At 31.7% G+C, this 21,116-nt stretch overlaps 1 protein-coding gene across 7 annotated transcripts in view; it reads left to right on the top strand.

Moving 5' to 3' along the window:
- FSIP2 (fibrous sheath interacting protein 2) overlaps nt 1–21,116 on the top strand; it is a 95,868-nt gene that overhangs the window by 14,171 nt on the left and 60,581 nt on the right. For 5 of the 7 annotated variants that reach the window (XR_004273271.1, XM_032292728.1, XM_032292727.1 and 2 more), the window contains 6 exons: nt 4,467–4,593; nt 6,927–7,013; nt 11,237–11,349; nt 12,182–12,227; nt 13,361–13,467; nt 14,670–14,730. Coding sequence is in view for 6 of the 7 variants with exons in the window: in XM_032292728.1 (XP_032148619.1) it covers nt 4,467–4,593; nt 6,927–7,013; nt 11,237–11,349; nt 12,182–12,227; nt 13,361–13,467; nt 14,670–14,730 (541 nt within the window). In the remaining variant the exon portion in view is untranslated. The other 2 variants (XM_032292730.1, XM_032292732.1) reach the window with 2 other exon arrangements.

Raw genomic sequence — 21,116 nt, 5'->3', positions numbered from 1 at the left:
GTAGTTTGCACTGTACTGTTGTTATACATCTTTTCATAGATTCATCCCTAGGTATTTCATACAGTTTATGCTATTGTAACATATATTTTTTAAATTTCAAATTTTGAATACTTAATGCTAATATATAGAATAACATCTGACTTATGTGTATTCCTCTTATATCCTGCATTGTTAAAATCATAGTCAGTTCTGGTAGTACTTTTTTCTACATGCCAATTAATAGTCTACATAGATGATCATTTCTGTGCATAAAGGGAGTTTTATTTCTTCCAATGAGAATATCTTTAATTTTTTTTTTCTTGCTTGATCTCGCTGCCTACAACTTTCAGTATGGAAGCAGACATGCTAGCTATTTTTGATTGATGATTTGTTTGATAGTGCTCTCTTTGTTCTTGATCTCAAGGGAAAAGTATTAACTGTCACCAGTAATTATAGGGTTAGCTGTGAGTTTTCTACAGATGTCATTCATCAGGTTGCCAAAATTTTCTTATATTTCTAGTTTGCTGAACATTTCTATCAGAAATGAATGTAAGATTTTGTCAAATATTTTATTCTGTGGCTTTATTAAATTCACATGTAAGTTTTCTTTTGTGGTTCATTGCATAGTAGATAACATAAATTAATTTTTAAATGTTAAATGAATCCTGAACAAATGGTCATTACACCAATACACTGGGTGCGATTGTATTATCATTTTTACATATTGTTTTATTATATTTGCCAAAATTTTGTTCAGACTTTTGTACTAGAGATGTTAGTGCAAAATGTAGTTTTCTTACACTACCCTTTCCTGATTTTGGTATCAGGGCAATGCTGGGCTCATGTCATAAATCAGTATGTATTCCCTCTTCAGATTTTTGGAAAAATTATTTTAAAATTGGTATTGTTTATTTTTTATATATTTTATGGAATTAATCAGTGAAGACATTTGGGTATGAATTTTCTTCGTGGGAAGCTACTTAACTACATATTCAATTTCCTTAATAAACATATCAATTCAAAACATTATTTTTAAAACAGTTTTGATAGTGTGTTTTAGGAATCTTTTCATATCATCTGAATTGTGGGATTTATCGACAAAGTTGTTTATAACATTCCTTTGTTATCCTTTGAATATCTCTAGACCCTGGTGATGTCACCCGCTCACCTTACTGATATGGAAATTTGTAACTTCTTTTTTCCTTATTAGTCCCAACTACAGTTGCTTTTTCCTTTTCTTCTTATTTCTTATTTTCTGATTTTCTCAAACTGTAAGTTTTTAGTTTTAATGAATTTGTCTGTTTTCTTTCTATTTTGTCAATTTGTGTTATTATTTTTTGTTATATACTTATTTTTTGTTAAATAGCTTTCTCTCTTTAGGTGGAAGTCATTAATTGAAGACATTTCTTCTTTTCTAGTATTGAAATTTAGTACTATCTAAATTTCCCTAACACTAGTCTATCAAGAGTCGCCAGGTTTTTTTGATATGCTGTGATATTTATTGATATTTATTCAATTCAAAATACTTTATCTTTTAATTTTATCTTTGAATCATTGGTTATTTAGAAGTGTGTCATTTAGCTTCTAAATATTTGGAATGTATCCAAGATTTTTCTGCTATTGATTTCAAATTTACTTTTATTTTGGTCAAATAACACAGTTTTAGTTCCCAAATCTTTTTAAGTATATTTAGACATATTTTATCATCACAAATTACATTTTTAGGTAAATCACGAATGTATATTTGAAAAATATTTTATTTTTACTGTAGTTGGGTGAAGTATTTTACAACTGTTCTCTAGATATCAAGTTCATTGACAGAGTTGTTCAAATCTAAATCCTAGCTCGATTTCTGTCTACTTGTTCTCTCAATTATTGAAATAAACAGTTTTGAAATCTCTGATTATATTTTTGGATTTGGCTAGTATTTCAGTTTTTGTTTTATTTATTTGAAGCTCAGTATCAGGTGAAAAGTGTTAGAATTGTTATGTCTGTTGGTGATTTGATTGTTTTTATTATTATGAAAATATTTTCTTCTGGTATCATTTTTTGCTCTAATATTGCATATAATATTAATATTGCCACTTCAGCTTTATTTTGATTGCTGTTAGCAAGGCATATCATTTTCTTGTGTTTTACTTTTAAGACCAAATATAGGTCTTTATTTCTCTTTCTCTCTCTCTCTCTCTCTCTCTCTCTCTCTCTGTGTGTGTGTGTGTGTGTGTGTGTGTGTGGTTACTACTCATATAGATGGGCTTTGCTTTCATATGAAATCTGAAAACTGCGTGTCATCTAGGTGTTTGCAGCATTTACACTTAGTATGATTATTAACATGATAGTTTACCAACTGCCATCTCATTCTTTGTTTTCATTTGTCTCATCTGTGTTCTTTTCTGCATTTTCTGCCTTTTTTTTTGGATTTTTAATGATCCCTTTGTATGTATTTTGTATATTGTTTCTTTGTTTAAAATTTACCAGTTAGTTTAAGGATTATAGTATATATGTTTAATTTATTAGGGTAGATTGTAAAGGGTGATTATACTATATTATACCATTTCACATATAAGAACTTTGCAATATTATGCTTTAATTTTTTTTCCATTTGGCCTTTATGCTATTTTGGTCATTTATTTATAATCATATATGTAATAAATCCCACACTACATTGTCAAGTTTGTCTAAATAATTATTTATCTTTTATCATGATGTAAATAAGTCGCATATTATATTTGGCCATATACTTAAATTTTTTATGCTCTTTATTCTTTTTTTGTATACCCATATTTTCATCTGCTATCATTTTTTTCTTCTATCTGAACGGCTTTCTTTAACATTGCTCCTACTGCAATTTACTTTTTTATGTCTGCAAAAGACTTTACCCTTATTTTTGAAAACTTCTTTGAGTATATATTGGTTAAATCAACTAGGTATAGAATTCACCATTGACTATTTTTTTATTTTAATACTTTAAAGATGCTGTTTCACTTTCTTCTCTACATTGGTTCCAAGGAAAATCTACTGTCTTTAAACTTTATTTTTCTCTATGTAACATAATTTGCTTTTCTAGTAAATTAAAAAATTTTTCTTTTTATCAGTAATTTTGAGAAATTTGATTGTTATGCCTTGATGAAATTTTTCTTGTTTCCTATGCTTTGGTATTTTGGGCTTCTTTGAACTGTGGGTTTATGGTTTTCATCAAATTTGAAACACTTTAGGTCATTATTATCAAATATTAATTTTATCTTCTCTCTCCTCTCTTCAAGTATTTATTAGGCTGCTTGAAGTTGTCCCATATCTCTCTGAAATTTTTCATTTATTCACCCCTCTGTGTTTTCTTTTGGATGGTTTCTGTTTCTCAATTCACATTATCTAATCTTTTGGAATGTCTACTCCACCATTAACACATCCATTGTATTGTTCATCTCACATATTTGAAAACTGCTTTTGGAACTTTTTATATCTCCCATATCTCTTCTTCACTTTGTTTACACACAAATTGCAATTATATTGACTGTACTGTTTCATTTTTGTCATTTTTGAGTTAATTCAGTTGGTCTACTTATTTTGTAAGCCATATTCCCCTGTTTCTTTATATCTAGTGTGCTTTGATTGGATGCCAGACATAAATTTTACTTTGTATACTGAATATTTTTATGTTATTATAAATATTATTTAGAATTTTTGGATGTAGATAATTTATTTGGAAACAATTTGATTGTAAAGGTCTTGCCTTTTATGATTTGCTGGTGGGGCCAGAGCCATGTGCAATCTGGGACTTATTATTCCCTGCTACTGAGTTAAGACCCCTCTTCCTTCTCTACTCAAAGCCTTATGACTCATGAAGTTTTTCCAGTGTAGCTTTACAGTGAAATATTTCTAGTGGGAATAGGCATGTTTTCTACACCTAGGTAGGTTCCAGTGACTGTTTTCCCCAGTCCTTTAGGAAGGTCTTTACTGTAGTCTTGGGTAGTTGTTTTACATGAGCTAATCCATTTCTTGCTAAATATTGCAAGAACCCTCTGAGAATCTCTGGGGTTTTTTTCTATATGCATTTATTGTCTTTCTAGTACATTCAACAGTAGCCCAGATATTCAGAAAGGGAAATCACATTTTATGTACTATATTATGTTTATGTCTGGTAGACCTGAGTGATATTTGGGTAAGCCCGCAGGAATCTTCCAATTGAAGATGATTGAGAAATTACTTTAACTCACCAGGGCAGCCATGGATATGATACTCTGCCTGATCAGAAACTGGATTAGTCCTCTGATGATGTGTAGAGCGGTAAATTGCATGTGTATTAAATGTATTCTTTGTGTTTGATCACAATGGAAATTTAACCTTTATTATTCTCTTATTTTCATAACATTACAAGTCAAGACAGGACTAATAATCCATTTTTAATATATTGTCACATTTTAAATAAATTGTTTTACATTTCTAATGACAAGTTAATATTAACCAATATATCTTCTCTAATATTGTAGAAACAAGATCTTTTAGAGAAAAAAATGGCTTATCATTTACAAAAAATGCAAGATACTGGCTTTAAAGGAGAAGATATGGGGAAAAATACATTGAAGTACAAAGGTCAAGATGGAAAACATGGTGAATGTGAGAACATTAAAAGATGATGTAGCTAAGTAGGAAATGCTTATCTACCTAAATATCCTTTTATAATACTCTGTGTATTTACACTTGTTACTCCCTTTGTGCCAGACACTGTTCCAGGCATTTCTATATTACAGTACAAGTTGAAAAGTAGGCATAAATGTAACAATTATAACAAATTATAACAATCTTACCAATTGGCTCAGGAGACAGGCTTGCCTGTACTGTAGTTCTAACCAACCTCCCTATATTTAAAATAACTACTGAAATGATACAAACTTGTATATAAGATAACTGCTCTTATATAGCAACATGGTGTTCTATTATACTGACAACCAGTAAGAAAGGGTGAAGGTAGAGAATTAGGGGAAAAAAGAAGGAACAAATAAATGAAGAAGGAAAAAATGAAGTAAGTTTATAAGGAGAAATGGCTTTGCTATGCCCAGTCTCTACCAGCTTCCTTTATTTATAACATTATGAAATTACAATGGATTTTTCTCTTCTGATATTAGCTACAATTTCACAGCCAGAATGCAGAACTGTAGACTTGATTTAACTATCTTTGATTGTGTAGTATCGGGAAAGAAACTAATTATTGTCCATGCAGCTTCATCATAGTATCCCATGAATCCCATTTCGAGGTCAGAGCTTTCCTGTGTCACTGCAGTAGATTACCAGCTAGCCTCTCTTGACTTTTTTTTACCTGCCTCAGATCCATTTTGTACTGTTGCTTGTTATGCTTAAAACTCTGTTCTGATAGTTTCTTCCTCCACCGTTAAAATTATGACCTATTAAATGAAGCTCTGACTGTTTCAGCAAGCATTTATCAGCATCTAAAGTTCAGTACTTACCTAACTTTTAACTTTATTTTACACTACATCCTTGAAGATGGCAACTATAACCTAGTAGTGATATGAAAATTCTCTGGTGCTTGACTATAGAAGTCCAATCCTGTTTTATCATTTTCAATTGATGTAATGGCTTGGGCAAATTACTTAAACTCATTAAGCCAGTTTCATTATCTGAAAACAAAGATAATACTCCTAAATAATTCCTATAAAGAGTATAAAAATTCTAGCATGTAGTAAGAACTTAATTTATTTTGTTGTTTAGTCAAATTAGACTACTGGTCATTCCTAAAACACATGTTATCTTTCCTGCTTCTCTTCCTCTCTGTATCCAATTTTCTCAATTTAGAATGACCTGATTACTATATCCACTTATCAAAATCCTACAGTTCTTTAAGCCCTACTGTAAATTACACGCCAAAAAGTCATGTTTTATAACCCTAACTGGAAGGCCCCTCTTCTATGAATCTCTGAAGTAGTATTTATCACTTTTAATTCACATATTACATACTTCCCACCATCTTAATCATTTATAATAGTAAACTGCCACCTTTGTATTTAACAGAACACCATGAAAAGCATATACACTAAGTACATGTTTGCTAAATGGATTAACTAAATCTATTTACTTCATTAAGGCAATTACAGCAATATCATGCCTCAGATATGAAACCACTTTAGTAACCATACATTTACTACATCTTCATTAACTTTCTCATATAGTAGGAAGAATTTAAAATAGCTTAAACATTTGTTATTTAAATACACTGTTGTTGAAGAAGTAGTATATAAATGAGCTTAGTTTATATTATCAAAGTGACAGAATAGAAAGAATACCCATGGCATAAATTAAATTAAATTATACTACTATAGTAATGTTGTTACATTCCAACAAATAGACAACTTTTAGTGGGATCAAGAAAGTAAAAGAAAGAAAATACCAGAAGCAGCTGCTCAGTGATCAGTGAATATGGAAACGGATCACTCTTACATTTAACAGGGGATCATAACAGCCCCCTGAACACACATGCAGTAAGGACCTTCTGCCACTTTAATAGTTAGAAAAGCAAAATTGTAATTATCTTTATCACAAAGAAGGGAATATACATGTGTATTTGCTCTGTCAGGCATCAACACATATCCAAGAATTACTTTAGTCACTGTGGACTGCTGACTGTTCAGCCCAGTCACATGTTGGTATGCACCCAGATGGAAAATGACATGTTTCAGTTGAGCCCAGGTACAGATTTCCCTTTCTGCCAAAAAAAAAATTCTATCCCTCCAAGGGTATCTTTTAATATGAAGGGATAATATTTCAAGAATCGTCTTTCCTCCCATTTCACATCTCTCTTCTCCAATTTCTCTCACAATCCCACATACAGATTAGCATATAGTTCAGCTCTTCTTGGGCATAAAAGGATAAGTAGTCTATCTTGGGTAATTCTGTCATCATTATTAAAAATAAATGTTTTATTATATTTCTTTAAGCTTCTCCAAAGAATAAAAGGAAGACTTCTGAAGATATCATTTTAGTTTATCCTGCTGGAGACCAGAATACGTATGAAGAAATATCTGGTAATTGAATATTGTGACAAGAAGCATGAGATACTAAACAATAATTTGGGGAAAGATAGTTTGTAACAGCTTCTTTCACTTAAATATAGATAAATCTTCTGTTTTCTCTTGTCAAATGACTGATTTTGAGTGATGCTTATCAACAGCTATATGGCCTTAATTGCTTTTAGAATTTGATACATAGATAATTGACTTATTGTTTTGAACCTGACATTATATTACTATGTTAGAAAATTAAATGAAAGTTCTATTATGATTAAATATGTAATATAGCATGTCTAACAACTTGTAAAAAAATTATGCTTAAAATAATTTCAGAAAACTCTGAAATGTGTTAGAAATTAAGTACATTAACTCCAGATTCACTGTGGCCCTTACTGAAACATCATTTTATAATTTCAACTTATGCTGTCTCTCTTCATGTTGTTCATTAGAACTCACTAAAAGACCATAAGCCCAAGTTACAATAGAAAAATCTTCAAAAAAAATTATCAAAGCATGACTGTTCAAAAGTTGAACAGTTTAACTTATTTCCCATTATTAAATTTCAAAGAAAAATTAAAGTTAAATTTCTTGGCCTTATTGGTTAAAAAATAAAGGAAATGTTAAATTTCTTATCCTTATTCGTTAAAAAAATAAAGGAAATGCTGTTAGTATGCAATTTGCTTAGTCTCATCAAGAATCAGAAATGTTGGGAAAGATAGGGTTGCCTTAGCCACGGCTGTCTTCCTGCCTCAGAATCACTGAGATTCAGTTAATGTAACTCCAAAATTCATAGGTCCCATTTTTAAAGTTCAGTTTTTACAACATACCAAAAGGTTATTTATAATTGGCAAATTTATGGCAATACCAGCTCTACATCTTACACTAAATGTAGACAATAAAAGTAAATTATCAATTTCTAAGGCAGTTATCTCAAGCAAACTGATCCTGTAAGAATCTGGTGTTTAATGCATCAGTCTGATCTTCCTGTTGTCAAAGAATCTCAGTGACATTTCAGGAATGGATGGTCAATGGAAAATATTGTTTTTAGCCCCACTGTGATACCAGTTTATTGTGACAATTGTCTGGGGAATAGACCCACAAATTTAATTAAGCATGGTTGGGAGAAATATACTATTGAATGATGAAATGTAAAGTAATGTGATCCATATCAGCCTTGGGTGTGAGCAGTTATGTATAGTTACTCTCCAGTCTCAGTGAAGGGTATATGTGTCATTGTGGTCTTCTTGTGAATTTCAGAAATACGCAATAGTGACATTACAAGTCATATGTTTTTAGAGGTGCCCCTCTTTCCCATGCACCATAATCAGGTCTTTCTGGTTTCCACTTCATCATGGCATCATGAGTATGAACGCAGAACAGTGTCACATCCTCTATACTCTTATGAGAAATTTGCTCCACACAGTTTTGCAGCTGGTGATTCTCCAGGCAGAGGTCAAAGTCAATTTCCTGCTCCAGCTCCTTATCTTGTCTCTATAATTTTTCATTCTCAGAAAATATCTCAAGGCATTTATTTTGTTTTTTTTAAATCATCCTAAAGCAAAATGGAATATTTTGTACAATTACATGTACAATCACATGTATAGATTTGTGTAACCTCGATCACAATCACATGTAGAACAGTCCAATATTCCAAAAATCTCCCTCATCCTGTTTATTTGCAGTCACACCCTCCTTCTCCCAACTAATAATCCCAAATTACCTGTGGGATTATTAGTTATGTTACCTCTGGGATTATTATCAAATAGTGGTATGTTCTCATGGATATAGTTATTTTTCTGTTGGAGAATGTTATGTAAATGGAATCATACATTATTTGACTTTGTGAAAATGGCTTCTTTTACTCAGCATAGTACCACTGAAATTCATCCAAGTTATTGCATGTGTCAATAGTTGTTCCTTTCCATTGCATGGATCCATCAGATTTTGTTTATTCATTCTTGAGCTGAAAGAAATTTGAAATTTGGTGTTGTTTCCATGTTTTGGTGATTATGTATAGAACGACCAGAAGTACAGTTGTCATTTGAACATTAAGGGCTGAGAGTTGGAGCACTGACCTGCACAAAAAATTTACAGTTAACTTCTGGCTGCCCAGAAACCTACTAACAGCCCACCTTTGACCTTACTGATAAGATAAACTGTGGAATAACACGTTATATATGTTATATATATTATATACTGTAATCTTACAATAAAGTAAGCTAGAGAAAAAATGTTATTAAATTGAGAAAGTGATAAGGAAGAGAAAATATATTTACTATTTATTAAGTAAAAGTGGCTCATTGTTAAGGTCTTCTCATTGTCTTCATGTTGTAACACCTCTGGCCAACGGAAGCTCCTGCATTATAGCTCTAGTGGTGTTTCTGGCATGGATCCTAGTGGTGTTTGATAGCACTTCTTGCTACCTGGGAAAACAGGAGGATTCTAACTTATCTTGTACAAATCTAGGTGCTTTGGCAACTTTGAAAATATAAAGTGATTACAGATTGATACATTTATCTGTATTTATGCAAATACCCAATTTTCTTTATTATTGTGGCTTTAAAATAAGTTTCAAAATTCAGTGGTTTGAGTTATCCAACATTTGTTGTTATGCCAGGTTGACTTCATTATTCTAGAACCTTTGCTTTCTATACAAATTTTAAAAACTTGTCAATTTCTATAAAATAGCTTGCTGCTATTTAGTTGGGATTCACTTTTCATTTATTTCTCTCTGTCTAGGACCTTCAGTACAATGTTGAACAGCAATGGTGATTGTGTACCTCTTAATCTTGTTCCAAAACATAAGGAAATGTGATACATATGCATTAGGATACTATATTATATTTATCATATTATTTTAAATTATATTATAATTACTATATTATTTATGTAATTGTCAGTATATTCTATTTCATATTATACCTCATATTTATAATTTGTTTTGTTTATTATTCTTGCATATTTGTTCATGGGGGAATTGAAAAAATTTTTAATTTATTATAATATCTGTAATGATATTTTGTACCAAAGTGATTCTGATGTAAAAGTTTGAGATAGGAAATGTTCACTCTTCTTTAATTTTTGGAAGAGTTGTGTAGAATTAGCATAATTTCTTGCTTACATATTTAGCACAATTCAGAGGCGAAGTCTTTTGAGTCTGTAGCTTTTTTGTGGAAAAGTTTAAACTTCCTACTTAATTTCTTTGCTACAGGACTATACATATTATCTATTTCTTTGTGATAAAATGTGGTCGTTTGGATTTTTCAGGGAATTTGTTTCTTGTATATATTTTTAAATTTATTGGCAAACACTTTCATGTATTTCTTTATTATTTCATTTAGTAATTATCTGTAGATTCTATTTTACTGATTTGTGACCTTATTTGTTTTTGGCTTATTACTTACTGAACATCTTAAGAGCCAGTTTTTTATTTCATTCTTTCTCTCTCTTTTTACTTTTTTAAAATTTTTACTTTTTCTTCTGCTTACTAAGTGTTGGCAAGGATGTGGAAGAACTGCAACCCTGATGCACTGCTGATTGTTATGTAAAATGGCACAACCACATTGATAAACTGGTTTGGCATTTTAATTTTTAAGTTAAACCTACCATGTAACCCATTCATTCAGCTACTAGGTATTTACCCAATAAAAATGAAAAAAAAACTGTGTCCACATAGGACCTGTACATAAAAGTTTATAGAAATTTTTATTTATAAATTTTATTTGGAGTAAAATAAAAATTATATTTATTTATAATAAAATTAATAAAATAATATAAACAAAATAAATATTTTATTTATTTATAAAAACTGGAAACAATCAAAATGTCCATAAATAGATAAATGTATACAAAATTATGAAATAGCCATACAATAGAATTCTTCTCAGAAATAAAAAATAAAAAATATACCTTTGATATATGTGACAATGTTGTGATGAGTGAAAGAAGCCAGGGAACTATGAAATTCTAGAAAGCACAAACTAATCGTGAGTTAGAGGTACAGATTATTGTTGTTGGATTATGAGAACAGATAGATAGATAGATTACAAAGTTGCATGAGAAAACTTCAGGGGTTAATAGAAATGTTATCTTGTATACAGTGATCATTCCACAGTTTGATTCATATTTCAAAATCAACTAAATAATTAAATAGGTACAATTTATTGTACTTTTATTGTAGATTCCTAAAGCTGTTAAAAAAAAATACTAGAGTTTCTCTCTGTTTTATTTACTTTTAGGAAATACAGCAACTGCTGCTCATCAGAATCAAAATAGTTCAGAGAATTTTATGAAAAAAACCTCAACTTCTGTTGTTCAGGCAAATGTACAGGATAATGGTATAAATCAAAAGGTACAAAATTATGCTTTAAAGTTTGGTGTTGTATATATTAATTTATCTACTTAACTTTTATTTCCATGAGCTCTCTCCTTCAGCAGCATAGTATTGATTGGTTAGGGAAATTTTTATTCATGAAACCTGATCCATTTTCCTGGCAGAGAAAGTATTGAGTTAGCTTTGTGCCGGGCGCTGTATGAATTTTAGCAGAAAATAAGCCAAACAAACATTTGGCAGTAATAATAATAAGGATAGCTTATGTTTATTGAGCATATACTATTGACCAGGTGTTGTACTAAGCTAGAATAATGGAAAAAAAAAAAGGAAATTGGGTAATATAAGATAGAAAGAAGAATAATACATAATTGCTCCTCTAAAAAACTCATTGTCTAGTGAGGCGACAGACACAGAAAAATGTTATTCCAATAAAATGTTCCTGGGATGATGAATTTTACTTTGGTTCTAGACAGTGTTTTCAATAAGGATTACACTGGTTTGGACTGGGTATGAATGGATTAGATTGGATTTCTTCGAGACAAACCGAATGAGTCTAAACTTTTTAGAACTAACCATAGCATTTATGTATTACCATGCCTTTAGGCAAAATAGGGAAGACTGGAGAAGTAAGTTTATTCACTGATACATATTGAACTCAGTTTTTAACTAGTTAAATTTGAGATTATATGGAAAGGAGGTTAATAATATATATTGTACCTAAGCAGTTTTTATGAGTTACAGGATAAAAGAAGGAAAGCATCTGTATTCATTGGTTAATTGATAGAAAGCAGAACCTCTTTTGGAAGCACAGTTACTAATGTATTTTTTTCTTTAATGTGGCACCATGTAGAGAGATGGGATGATATCTAAAAACTCAAGTATTGTCGATGATAGAGGTAAGAAAATGGACAATATTCATAATTTTTCTGTTATTAAGTATATAATTATATATCTTAGTTGTTTTATCTGATTATAAAAATATGCTTTTTTAGAAAAAGGATGATATAATTTTCTATGCATATAGATATTATAATTAGCCCATATATTTGAGTGATTGCTGGATGAGTGTCCTTTCAAAATTTGCAAAGTGTGGAAAAGATAGGGTCTTGCTATGGCTGTTTGTAGTTATAGATAAAGATGCTGACATATTGGCTCCAGCAGATTGGAATACAGAGAATTATACCCAAGATTGTGTCCATATTTCAACAAATGGTACATTTTGTTTCCCATTTCTCTTTAAATAAAATATGCATTATCCAATATTTCTGTGCCTTGTTGTGTTTATGCAAGTCACTAAATGTGCTCACCTGCATGTCTGATATATGCATACAGAAAATATGAGAGATCTTCTTCCAGTAGCTAAAGATCACCTCAAATTTAACACAAAACTAAATTCATCATCATCTTCCTGACCCTTTTATTTTCACCCAGGCACAAAACCTGAGTTGTCTTGGACTCTTCCTCCTAAGCTTTGCATCTAAAAGTTCACACTTTCTGTCTCTACTTTCTTGATTTATCTTGACCTTCACTCTTTTTCATTCTCATTGTTCCTATGCTTGATTTTCTCCATTCTTCTCTATTGCAGTACCCTTCCTCCAATTTAATCTTCCTCTATTTCACTCACTATACATTTGTTTATGTAAACAATATTCCTAAAACATGGCTTTGTTTATTTCACTATTCAAAGAGTTTTTCATTGCCTACTTAATGAAATGCAAACATTTAGTTCTAGCAATGGGCTGTGGTTATAGCAAAAGATTAAGCTGGCATAAAAACATTAAATAAATTAGGATTTCAGACTTGTTTTTGACGGCAATGAGAACCATTGGAAATTTGTAGGCAGTAAACATCAAAAAAGTCATGTTATTTTTGGAGATATTTCCTTGACTCAAATAAATCCCTGATGTGGCAACTCTAGTCACTGTGGCAGCTGAGCAGGGAGAATGTTGGAGTAATGCTGTAAACTAATGTTAACCCTGTCCCAGCAATATCAACTTCTCATATTTAAAGTTATCTCTTCTTTTTCTAGGAGATACTAACATTGCAGGCCAAGGTTCAATTATTGCAGCTCAGGCATCACCCACAAGAAATTTATCCAGACTTTCACAGGCATTTTTGGATCCTTCAAGAGAAGAGGTAAATAAGAGTTCTTTTACTCCAAATACAAACACAATAAAAGGGATACAATCTTATGATCATACTGGTATACAAAAATGTCATTATTTATGTAATCGCACAAAACAACTTTATTCTCTAAAGTTAGTCAAATCATAATAACATTTTAATAGCCCTAGAACAGTCTGTTTAAATGTAAGATACAAGATGTTAGTTCATGGTATGTATCTGCAACTTTTAGAGGAAGTATAAAGTTGAGCTTTTTTGATTGGGCTTGTACTAGTACTGATTTAGTATTAGTAGTTTTTGACCAGTGATTAGTTACCTGCTGTTGAAAAGATACCAGCGAAGTTTCAAGGTATAACTTTTGGACATGAAATAGATTTTCTCTGTCAGCTGCTAACTTGTTATAGGAATCAAATATGCATCGTTGGTTTCATTATTAATATAGTATTAACTAGCTCAACTGTCCTAGGGAGTTAATGTGGTTTGAAATAGATTTCAATAAACTAGAAATTTATTAAATCATTTCCAAAAGAATTCTTCATGACTAGGGTCGAAAGTGGCATGATTTTCCGTGTCCTATAATGTATAATAATTGAGACAGTAAATTATGTATAACTCCTAATTGTAGCATATTTACCACAATTGCTTTTCTATAGTGCAGTTTTAGAATGAACGTTTGACAAATGTACATTGGGCTTAGTTCACTGTTCTACTATATCAATTGCCACATTAAATATGCTAAGAGTCAAAAAAAATTTTTTCTAACAGCTTTGACATTTGACGTCATATTGGCCAACATATTATAAAGGCTATGCCCTTAACTTAAAAAAAATCTCCTTTAAAAACAGTGTCTAAATTTTATTACTGACCTTTCTGGGGTAATATGTGCAGTATCTGACATTGCCATCCATATTAAATCTTAGGTGTGTTAGATGGGAGTACAAATATATGCTGAATCCCAAAGTTTTAGCAAATCACCAAATGTGTAGGTAGTTTTAAGTACAACTTTTGATACAACTGTGAACTTGGAATTCTATAAATAATACATGCAATGTAAACATAATAAAACGTACATTTCTTATAAATTGACACTAATGATAAATTTTTAAAATCTTAAATTTTTGTACTAAAATAAATATAAAAATCATAGTTGATGTTTGAATACTAAAATTTCTTTTATGGATCTATTTGTTTTGTTTTCGTGAATTATGTAGAAGGAGACAAATGCTAATTGTAATGGAAAAGCAACCAAGAGATCAAGCTGTCTCTACAAATCAGGTAAGTACCAGCAGCAATTATTGAGTAAATCTTGCCTTCTATTTATTTTTTCAACTAACATTTATTGAGTTTTTGCTTCATACTAGATATGGTGCTAAGTTTTAAATATTCAAGGAAAAATGGCACAATTTTTACTCAGGGCTCTTGCAGAACACTAGGAGAGATAGTCATGGCCCAATATGATAAAGAGCAATCAAGGAAGTGGGTATGTATAAAAGTCGGAAAAGTTATGGGAAAGAGAATTCCTATATCTACCTAGGGTCATCACAAAAGCCTTTACAATTTAGGAACAGACTGCATTGAGTCATGAAGGATAAGAAGGAATTTCCTATTCTCTTTTTGTTATTTTTATTGTTTGTACTAATGTTGACAACCAAAATTGGAAAAACAAATTAAATTCTTTGTACACATATCCTTATTCTTACTGTTTCCTCCTTTAATATCAGCTTCTCCCCCACAACACAACTTTATTAAGGTATAGTTGTATATATTGAAGGTACAGATGGTCCCTAACTTGCAATGGTTCAATTTAGGATTTTTCAACTTCACTGTGGGTTTATTGAAGTATTAAATGCATTCTCAGCTTACAATATTTTTGACTCACTGTTGGTTAATTAAGATGTAACCTCATCCTAAGACAAAAAACATCATATACAACTTGATATATGTATATACTATAAAATATTCACCACAACCAAGCTAATTAACATATTCTTAACTTCACGTAACTGTTTGTGTGTGGTGGGGGAAGAATACTTAAGATCTACTTACTTAGCAGTTTTTAATGATACAATATTGTTAACTATAGTCGCATGGTCGTACATTAGATCTTCCAAACTTATTTATCTCATTTAACTTCCTCATGGTAACTCCTGGTAATGACCATTCTATTCTCTATTCCTATGAGCTTGACATTTTTATATTACACAAATAAATCATGCAGTTTTTGTCTTTTTGTATTTGGCTTATTCCACTTAACATTGATGTTCTCCAAGTTCTTTGATGTTGTCACAAATGGCAGGATTTCCTTCATTTGAAAGGCTAAATAGTATTCTATTGTATCTCTCTGTTTGTGTACCTGTATTTACCTATACATCTACTTAGACAGACAGATAGATCTATCTCATGGTATATACCAGATTTTCTTTATCCCCTCATCTGTTGGTGTACATTTGTTTCTATGTATTAGCTATTGTGAATAATGCTGCAGTAAATATGGAGTGCAGATGTCTCTTCAACATACTGATTTCATTTCCTTTGCATATGTACCCAAACATCAAATTGCTAGATCATAAGGTCATTGTTGAGGAAACTTCATATTGTTTTCCATAACGTCTGTACCAATTTACATTTCTACCAACAATGTGCAAGGTTTTCTTTTTCTTCACAATCTTGTCAGCACTTGTTGTCTTCTACTTTTTTGATAGTAGGCATTCTAAGAGGTGTGAAGTGGTATTTTATTGTGGTTTTGATTGTATTGCCCTGAGATTAGTCATGTTAAGCATTTTTTCATATACTTTTTTGTTATTTACATGCCTTTGTTTGATAAATGTATTTAGGTCTGTTCATGTATTTTGCTCATTATTTGTAATGGCATTTTTTTTTTAAACCATTGAGTTGTGTCACTTTCTTAGATACTTTGGATAACAACACCTTATCAGACATATGGTTTATAAATATTTTACACAATTCTGTAGGTTGCTTTCTCACTCTGTTGATTGTTTTACAGCAATGCAAAAACTTTTTAATATAATCTCATTTTTCTATTTTTGCTTTTATTGCCTGTGCTTTTAGTGCCATATCCAAACATATTGCCTAGATCAACATCAAGAAGCTTTGTATGTTTTCTCTTACAGTTTTATGCCTTAAGGCCTTACATTTATATCTTTAATTCATTTTTTGTTGCTTTTTTTTTATATGATGTGAAGTAAGGATCTGATTTAATTCTTCTGCTTGTGGACATACTGCTTTCCCAACAACATTTATAGAAAAAATTATCTTTCCCTGTTGTTTCTTTTTTGTGTTATTAATTGGAAAATAGTTATTTTCTATATTTATATTTTATTTTATTTTTAATTGGCAAATATTTTCTTTATTAAGAAATTTTTATTTTATTTTGGGTTCAGTGACACATGTGCAGGTTTGTTTAACAGATAAACTTATGTCTTGAGGGTTTGTATTTCATCACCCTGGTACTAAGCCTAGTACTAGTACCCAATCATTATTTTTTCTGATCCTCTCCCTCCTCCCAACCTCTACTCCCAGGTAAGCCTCAGTGTTGTTGTTCCCCTCTTTGTGTCCATAGTGTTCTCATCATTTAGCTCCCACTTATAAGTGAGAATATGAGGATTGGGTTTTCTGTTCCTGTGTTAGTTTGCTAAGGACAATGGCCTCCAGCTCCATCCATGTTCATTCAAAGGACATGATCTAATTCTTTTCCATGGCTGCATAGTATTCCATGGTTTTTTAAAAATATGCACCATATTTTTAAAAACCTAGTCTACCATTTATGGCCATTTAGGTTGATTCCATGCCTTTGCTATTGTCAGTAATGTGCTGCAATGAACATACACATGCATGTGTCTTTATGATAGAATGATGAATGTTCCTTTGGTTATGTAGCCAGTAATGGGATTGCTGCGTTAAATGGTGGTTCTGTTTTCAGCTCTTTGAGGAATCATCACACTGCATTCTACAGTGGTTGAACTAATTTACACTCCCACCAACAATGTATAAATGCTCCCTTTTCTCTGAGAACTTGCCAGCATCTATTATTTTTTTAATACTAACCATCTTGACTGGTATAAGATAGTATCTCATTGTGGTTTTGATTTGAATTTATCTAATAATCAGTAATAGTGGGCTTTTTAAAAATACGCTGCTAACTGCATGTTTATCTTCTTTTGAAAACTGTCTGTTCATATCCTTTGCCCTCTTTTTAATGGGGTTGTTTGTGTTTTTTTTCTTGTAAATTTGTTTAGGTTACTTACAGATGCTGGATGTTAAACTCTCATCAGATGCAGAGTTTGCAAATATTTTTCCGATTTTGTAGGTTGTCTGTTTACTCTGTTACTACTTTCTTTTGCTGTGCAGGAGCTCTTTAATTATATCCCATTTGTTAATTTTCGCCCTTGTTGCAATTGCTTTTGGCATCTTCATCATGAAACCTTTGCCAGTTCCTATGTCCAGAATGATATTGCGTATGTCGTCTTCCAAGGTTTTTATAGTTTGGGTTTTACATTTAAGTTTTTCATCCATCTTGTGTTGATTTTTATATATGGTATAAGGAGGGATCCAGTTTCAATCTTCCGCATATGGCTAGCCAGTTATTCCAGAACCATTTATTGAATAGGGTATCATTTCTCCATTGCTTATTTTTGTCAGCTTTGTCAAAGATCAGATGATTGCAGGCCTGTGTGTCTATTTTTATACTAGTACCATGCTATTTTGGTTACCTTAGACCTATTGTTGTATTGGACGGAGCGTAGAAAGTTAGCACCAAGAAAAAAGTATGCCAGATTGCAGGGTCATGTATTATGCCGGCGACCACAGAGGACTCACGTCTCTCCAACCTGTGGTGTCAAAAGGAGGGTGCCACGACTTTTTATACCCGAAAAATCACCTTGGGAGTGGGGGTGAGGGGCGGGGATGGGGATGAAAAGGTTTCGGACATTCCAAGGGCTAGGGGATTCTGTGATTCACCTCCTGGGCGGAGACGAGGGCGGGGGTCTCCGGACATTCCAAGGTCCAGGGGATTCTGTAATTCACCTCCTGGGTGGAGACGAGGGCGGGGGTCTCCGGACATTCCAAGGGCCAGGGGACTTTTGTCATTCTGTTTGTTACTTCAGTGGTTTACCGAAGTCAAGATAAGCATTTGTTTACACACAGATCTTAGTTATCCTGGGCTGCTTATTTTAGTTATTACTAAATAACTAAAGCAAAGGCTAGCAATTCTGGCACAATATCACACTATAATATAGTTTTAAGTCAGGTAGCTTTGATGCCTCTTGCTTTGTTCTTTTTGTTTGGGACTGCCTTGACAATTCAGGTTTTTTTAATTTGTTCCATATGAAATTTAAAATATTTCCTTGTTCTGTGAAGAATGCTATTGGTGGTTTGATAGGAATGGCATTTTATCTATAAATTGCTTTGGGCAGCATAATCATTTTAACAATATTGATTCATCCTATCTATGATCATACAATCTTTTTCTATTTGTTTATGTCATCTCTGATTTCTTTAAGCAGCATTTTGTAATTCTCAGTGCACAGATCTTGCATTTCCCTGTTTAGTGGCATTTCTTAAGTATTTCATTCATTTTGTGACTGTTGTGAATGACATTGCATTCCTGATTAGGCTCCCAGCTTGACTGTTTTTGGTGTTAAGAATGCTAGTGATTTTTGTACGTTGATTTTGTAACCTAAAATTTCCTGAAGTTGTTTATTAGTGTAAGTAGATTTGAGGCTGAGACTGTGGGATTTTCTAGATATAGAATCATGTCATCTGCAAACAGGAATGTTTTGGCTTCCTCTTTTCCTGTTTGGATGCCGTTTATTTATTTATTTATTTATTTTTGATTGCTTGATTGCTCTGGCCAGGAATTCACATGCTATGTTAAATAGGAGTGGTAAGAGAGGCCCAACCTTAATTGTACCAGTTTTCAAGAAGAATGCTTCTAGCTTTTGCCTATTCAGTATGATAATGGCTGTGGTTAATTATAAGTGGCTCTTATTATTTTGATATATATTCCTTTGATACCTAGTTTGTTAGGAGTTTTTAACATGAAGGGATGTTGAATTTTACCAAAAGTCTTTTCTGCATCTATTGAGATGATTATGTGTTTTTTGTCTTTAGTTCTGTTTATGTGATAAATAATGTTGATTGATTTGTATATGCTAAACCAATCTTGCATCACAGGAATAACACCTACTTGATTGTGGTGGATTAGTTTTTTCATATGCTGCTGGATTTGGTTTGCTAAAAATAGTTATTTTCTGGCCGGACAGTAATCCTAGCACTTGGGAGGCTAATATGGGCAGATCACTTGAAATCAAGAGTTTGAGACCAGCCTGCCCAACAAGGTAAAACCCCGTCTTTACTACAAATACAAAAATCAGTCAGGCATGGTGGTGTTCACTTTGTAATCCCAGCTACTCAAGAGGCTAAAGCAGGAGAATTGCTTGAACTCAGGAGGTTGCAGTGAGCCAAGATCACACCACTGCACTCCAGCTTGGGTGACAGAGCAAGACTCAATCTCAAAAAAAAAAAGAAAAAAAAAAAAGAAATAAATGGTTACTTTCTATATTTATATGGTATAATGTAATGTTTCATTGCATGTATATATTGTGTAATGATCAAATAAGGCTTATTAGCATGTATATATCTATATCTCACCTCAAATATTTATTTATTTTTTGTGGTGAGAATATTTGAAACAATTTATTTTAAAATACCCATTGGGTTTCTTTGGTATCCTTTTCAAAGATCTGTTAACCACAGATATGTAAATTTATTTCTGGGTTTTATATTCTATTTTGTTGGAATATAGGTCTGTTTTTATGTCAGTATCATACTGTTTTAGTCATTATGGTTTTGTAGCATATAATATTTTGAATCAGAAAATGTTATGCATAATCACATACCTTTGTTCTTGCTCAAGATTGTTTTGCCTTTTCAGGATCTTTTGTGGTTCCATATGAATTTTAGGATTTAAAAAATATTTTTGTAAAGAATGTTGTCAAGAATATTATAAGGATTGCAATGAATTTGTAGGTCACTTTGTGTAGTATAAAAATTTTAACAATGTAATTTTTCTAATTCATGAACCTGAGATGTTTTCCATTTATCTGTCTTTTAAAACTTCCATCATCAATGTGTTCTAATTTTTGCTGTACAATCCTTGTATCTCTTTGATTAAGTTTATTTCTAAGTATTTTATTGTTTTTGTAAGTGGGCTGCTATTGCTTTCTTAGTTTTGTCTTTGGGTAGTTTGGTCACTGAAAATCAATTGATTTTTTAGCGGTGATTTTGTATCCTGCAACTTTACTGAATTCATTCATTCTAACATTTTTTTTTAGCTGAGTCTTTAGGGTTTTCTATGTATGTAATTATGTCATCTGCAAATAGAAATAATTTTACTTCTGTACACCAAATTGACCTAACACATGCACAGAACTTAGCACTTGACAGAAGAATACCACACATTCTGCTCAAACATACATGGAACACTCTGTGAAACAGATCATATGCTGGGTTACAAAACAAATCCTATAAAATTTAAGATCAAAACAATTACATTTATATTTTCCAACCACAATGGAACTAAACTTGAAATCAATAACAGAAAGAAAACAGAAAAATCACCAATACATGGAAACTAAACAACA

Source organism: Sapajus apella, unplaced genomic scaffold (assembly GCF_009761245.1).
Source record: "Sapajus apella isolate SASKATOON/1434 unplaced genomic scaffold, GSC_monkey_1.0 scaffold28, whole genome shotgun sequence".
Taxonomy (NCBI): domain Eukaryota; kingdom Metazoa; phylum Chordata; class Mammalia; order Primates; family Cebidae; genus Sapajus; species Sapajus apella.
This window is presented reverse-complemented; position numbering and strand designations above follow the sequence as displayed.